This window comes from Chelonoidis abingdonii, chromosome 7 (assembly GCF_003597395.2).
Source record: "Chelonoidis abingdonii isolate Lonesome George chromosome 7, CheloAbing_2.0, whole genome shotgun sequence".
Lineage (NCBI taxonomy): Eukaryota > Metazoa > Chordata > Testudines > Testudinidae > Chelonoidis > Chelonoidis abingdonii.
Genome location: NC_133775.1, coordinates 49,203,174 through 49,209,084, shown reverse-complemented (window position 1 = coordinate 49,209,084; position 5,911 = coordinate 49,203,174). Strand labels below are relative to the sequence as shown.

General features: G+C 39.0%; 1 protein-coding gene across 1 annotated transcript in view; it reads left to right on the top strand.

Moving 5' to 3' along the window:
- The first annotated feature begins 319 nt into the window (after positions 1-319).
- The window catches only part of RGS13 (regulator of G protein signaling 13), a 20,141-nt gene continuing 14,549 nt past the window's right edge, over positions 320-5,911 (top strand). Inside the window, exons 1-2 of the mRNA XM_032784693.2 lie at positions 320-405; positions 3,809-3,870. Of these exons, the coding sequence (XP_032640584.2) occupies positions 320-405; positions 3,809-3,870 (148 nt within the window). The remainder of the gene's footprint in view (positions 406-3,808; positions 3,871-5,911) is intronic.

The window sequence follows — 5,911 nt, the reverse complement described above, 5'->3', positions numbered from 1 at the left end:
CAAATTCAATAATTTAATCTGTTTCAATTAGGCCCTTGAAAGACTGTTTTGAATGTTTGTTAATTATTCTTTTCTTTAATGCTTAAGAGCCAGGGGGCAACTCTCTATTGAGATGAGTGGAGATGCCCCATTCCTGTCAAAGATTTTCATAAATACAGTGGGTGAATTTAAACATTTCATCCTAGTTTTAGAGGCCTGACCAATTCCAGTTATATTCCCTATATGTAAAAAGAGGAACACCGTTGGAACTAGTCAGACCTCTAAAATCAGAGTGAACTTTAAGTGCACCTGCTGTATTATATCAGGTTCCAAAACTCACATGTTTTCTTTATTTAGGAGAATGAGCCCAAATATTTGTTGTCTTTGTAAGCTATTCAGAGAAGATGAAAATGAGATCACTTCTAAGTAAGTATTACTATAATTCTACAGTCACATAATCCTACAAGAAATGAAGGGATTTAGCCTCCTGACTGAAAGAGTCAATAGGGCTAACAATACAATTTAATGCTGAATATTTACCTGTGCATGTTGTCCTCATGGATGCACATACATTGATCACCTGTTATTCATGCTGTTGCTTCACCGTAGAACAATTTCAATATATTTGCATTGTCTTACGCTATGAGCAACTGGATTGTTTTAATTTGAGCTGTTCAGGCATAGACATCTTGGTCCAAGTTCACCCCTGGTGTAACCACTGAAGTCAATGGAGCTATACCTGGGATGAATTTAAAACAGGATGTTGGGGGTTTGTTTTTGTTTGTGGTTTTTTTTGTTTTGTTTTTTAAAACTTAATCCTGCTGCCAGATGTTGAAAATTTGTGCCTTATGCTACCATTTGTCTCAGCTGGACAGGTTCTCCAGCCAATTTATGTATCCCATGATGCCATAGATTCCTACGTACACTACAATCACTAAGCAAGAGAGGAGATTGTGGGGCTTCAGAACCAAGGAGCCTAGCCCATAGAAGAGAACTGGGGCATGAGGCAACCAAACTACAGCTCACATGAAGTACCACAGTGGCATTTCCAAATTGAAATCTTTCAGCCCCATTTTCAGTAAAGTCAAGTTTTTCTGTGTGGAAAAAAAACAAACACCAACCAGCTCTCTTTAGCACTTTGCAAGATGGTGGGAGACAAATGGATTTTAAAAGTGTACAAACAACATATGAGAACCCAAAACAACCTCACTAAGCCAATAGTCTCACTACTAGTAGTAGTATTTATTCTTTTTACTACAGTAGCACATAGAAGCAACAAGCAAGATTGAGACACCATTGTGCAAGACACTGTACAAACACAGTGAGAGATTGTAGGCTCATTGTATCTAAACACAAAAAAAACCAGAAAAAGGCTGGAAGGGAAAACAAATCGAGTGACTTGCTCAGATTCACACAGCTGGTCATGGCAGAGCGGGAAATAGAAGCCATGTCTCCTGATTCTCAGTCCCAGGCTTTCTGCAGTGGACCATGGTCCCTTAAGTACTTTGTCTTTTCTAGTTGTGCAGTATACATTGGATAGTGGAGACATAACCAGTTCTTCTCCCTCTCCATAAGGATTCTCACTGCAGCAGATCCTACTGATACAACTACTGTGACTAGGTGGGGTGATAGTCAGAAAAGTGGGGAATGAACATGTTAATAGTCCATACTTATTTTCCCCTCAGTGACTTCCATATATTTCCTCAGTTTACAGTAAAACACCATCTTCCCTAAGTGTAAACTCACCCATGGAGAGTAACTAAAAACAGGCTATGTTTGTTCTGCTTTGCACATTAAACACTAGAGGTAAATATTCAGAAATGGAAATAAAATGGCAGTTTTGATGGGCACTCAGGGAGACAGACAAGAACATCACTTATTCTGTATAAGAGTGATAATGCTGACAACAGTAAAAATGTGTCTGTGTCAGTAACATCAGATATGACTCAGAAGCAGCTCTATCAACAAATAAGCATTCACAGGAACAAGTATTTATGTAAAGAGGAGGTCAGTTAGGCATGAGAAAAGCCCTACTTGAACAAGAACCAACTGTGTGAACAGAAATTACGAAAGAACTAAGACCACAGTTTGATGGTTGCAAAATTTCTACCAAAAATAGGAGTTAAATCTATCTAAAATGTGCTGAGTAACTGACATTCATTTTTCTTCCCAGAAAAGAAGATTCGCTTGTTATAACGAGTAAGACACGGCAGTGATGTCCTTTCTAGAATTATATCAAAACAAATCTAAGAAATCACCACAAACTAGACTACAAAACCAGCAAACAGCCGCTGTGCAGAGCAGACTTACAAATCAATCCCACTAGTACCTACTATCCACAAACCAATACTGCTTTTAATCAAATATGGATTATTCTTGAACTTTATGGTAATTAAGTGGCTTTAGTTAGGCTTCAGTAACTGATACCAAAATGGAAGGATCAAGGGAGAATGAAAACTCTCTCTCCAGTTTGATTCGAGCCTAATGAACTACAATGCACTCTTTCTCCAGTCTCTTGCACGGACATGAACATTTAGCACAGGCATTTCTTTCAAGTTACCAGTGGTAGAACACTAAAAATTATAGGACCCGGAGACAAAGGTGGTATATATAAAGTTATGCTGATTTACGCCAGTGCAGAATCTGGCCCTTAGAGGCTTATTTTTCTTCAAGATGTTTAGTTCTCTCTGATCCCCCAGACTTCCACAGAACTGAGAGTTAAGAGAATAAATGGAAGACTCCTAAAACCCAGGAAATTGCCACGTTAAGGACAACAAGCATAGAAGAAAAAGAATCCTCTTGATTAGTAATGCTGTGATTAATTTTAAATTACAAACAAGCAGGTAATTAAATGGATTTAGTGTCTTTTGCAGTCAAGATTCTATTAGTCTTTCCATCATTTATCAGCTACAGCAGAACCTCTGGGTTACGAGCACGAGAGTTATGAACTGACCATCAATCACACACCTCTTTTGAAACTGGAAGCATGCAATCAGGCAGCAGCAGAGGCAAAACCAATACAATACAGTACTGTGTTAAATGTAAATTACTAAAAAAATAAAGGGAAAATTTTAAAAAAATTGACAAGGTAAGGAAACTGTTTCATTTAAATTAAGATGGTTAAAATCAGCATTGTTATTCTCCATAGTAAAGTTTCAAAGCTGTGTTAAGTCAATGTTCAGTTGTAAACTTTTGAAATAACCACCACAGCATTTTGTTCAGAGTTACGAACAATCTCCATTCCCGAGGTGTTCATAATACTGAGGTTCTACTGTATAATGTTCAGAGCTCAACCTCTCAGCTGATGATAAACGTAGGTAGTGTTAGTTGAGCAGAAAATTTTTTTTACATTTTTTATCATACTCAGTCCCAAGGGACTTTAATAATAGTACCTAACGTTGCAGTGGCACCTGAAGTCCTGAACCACAGCAGGGTCTCTAGACACAAAGCAACCCTACATGATCACCCCTGCCTCAAAGAGCTGACAATCGGAACGGTTAATGCGTTCTTCATTCTTCTCTCATTCTGCAGTACTGTACTGCACTGCCTACACACACAATTTCCATTGACTTCAAAGGGAGTTGTATGTGTTTAATTTAGTGCAGAACTGGGTCCACAGTTATTGAAAGTTATCTTTTCTTCAAAACTGCAAGCACAAGATTTGAGACATCCAAAAAATGAACTTGCAGAGAGCAAAATGTATATAGATTCATTGAATTATGTGACTGTATTTTAGATAATGAAATTTAGCTTTATTTTTAAGCCTACCATTAGCCATGCAGTTAACTACAACTCTAATCCCACAATAACCTTTCCTCCTTTTGCAAAGAGTGTCATTGGAAGAAGTGTTACAGTGGTCCCAATCCTTTGAAAAGCTGATGACTACTAAATGTAAGTAGTTGTATGTTTGTACTCCAGCAGAGTTATTTAACAGCAGCTATCTAACTTTTTTAGAAATGTGTGGATAGGGAAAGCTTATGTGATACATTGGTATATCTCCATGTACTGTGTTTTATGGTTACTGATCTCCATTAAAGAGGAAAGCAAATGAAAAATTTTAATGCCAAATCAATCACCACAAATACCCTCGATGCCCATTGCAATATAATTAATCACTATGAATCCTTCTGAGAGATAAGTTAGGTGAGGTAATATCTTTTATTGGGCCAATTTCTGTTGAGGAAGGGACACATTTTTGAGCTTCACCAAGCTCTTCCTTGTCTAGGGAATTAAATGCAAACTGAGACAGACCATTAAGCATAAGAGATTCACACATGTTGTAGGAGACTACTTAAAATGAGGTGGGCCATTAAGGGTTTAGCAGGCAGTAGCATGTGTTACAAATTGTTGCAATAAGTCATAAATCCAGCATTTATGTTAAGTCATTGGTTTAAGTGTTCACCAAAGTTATGAATTTATGTTTCTAGGCTCATCTTTTAAAGGTGTTTCACAAGTTTCCTTTGACGATGAGGACTGAGAGGTCAGACATGAAGTGATCACTTTGTAAAAAGAAGTGTTCACCCACGGGTCATTTTTATCTTATTTTTTGTGACGGTTCATTCAAGAGCATAGTGATCGTCTGGTTTCACCCCCATAGTTGTTTTGTAGCATCTGATGTGCTAGTTGAGGCATGGGTTGATAGAGGCATGTGATATAGGAGTCATGAATCTTGAAAGGTGTGTTCTGGGGAGTATTGATCATTGTAGAAGTGGAGATATGTCTGCAGGTTTGCATTTGCTATTATGGCAGGATCTGATGCCATTTTGAGTTGGTGTGTCCTAGTCTGTGGTTGGGACATTGTTTTAAGGCCAAAAGAGGGGGTTTGGGAAATATTTCTTTCAAGATGTGGTCCTCTCAAGTCAGGGTTGTAGTTTGATGACAGCCTATGTGGGTTCCAGTGTGGGTGGTAGGTGAAAACTAGAGGAGTATGTTCAGTGGGATTTTTCCCCCCTGTGTATTGAAGCAGGTTCTCCCAAGGTATTTGGGTGACCTGTTCCATGATGTGATCTATTTTTCTGGTGGCATGTCCTTGTTTGGTGAAGGCATTTGTGTGCATATCGCGGAGTTTCTCCTCAGAGAAAATTCTGTGGTACCAGGACCTGGCTGTAGATACCAGACTTCTTGCTGTGTTCAAGGTGGCTGCTGAATCCAGAAGTTTCTTGTATATATAGTCATCTGTAGGACTCATCATGGTGTCCAGGAAGTTGATGCTAGCATGGGAATGTTCAAGAGAGTTTGATGGTTGGGCAGTGGTGCTTGAAGTTCTGGAGGAAATCTATGAGTAATTTTAGGTCATCTGTCAAAAGGATGAAAATATTGTTGATGTCCTCATTTTCAAAGGAAACCTGCACAATGGACAAACTTGGGAACTTAAATTCATGGACTTAAACAGAGACATTAAACAGAAGTTACTAGATCACAGGACCTGGTTCTCATGGGAGACTTCAATCACCCTGATATCTGCTGGGAGAGCAATATAGCAATACACACAATGCAGGAAGTTTTTCAAAAAGTGTAGGGGACAATTCCCTGGTGCAAGTGCTGGAGGAATCAACTAGGGGCAGAGCTCTTCTTGACCTACTGCTCACGAACTGGAAAGAATTAGTAGGGGAAGCAAAAGTGGATAGGAACCTGGGAGGCAGTGACCATGAGAGGGTCGAGTTCAGGATCCTGACATAAGAAAGAAAGGGGAGCAGCAGAATACAGACCCTGGACTTCAGAAAAGCAGACTTTGACTCCCTTGGGGAACTGATGGGCGGGATCCCCTGGGAGAATAACATGAGGAGGAAAGGAGTTCAGGAGAGCTGGCTGTATTTTAAAGAATCCTTATTGAGGTTGCAGGAACCAACCATTTCAATGTATATAAAGAAGAGTAAATATGGAAGGCGAACAGCTTGGCTTAACAGTGAAATCCTTGCTGATCTTAAACACA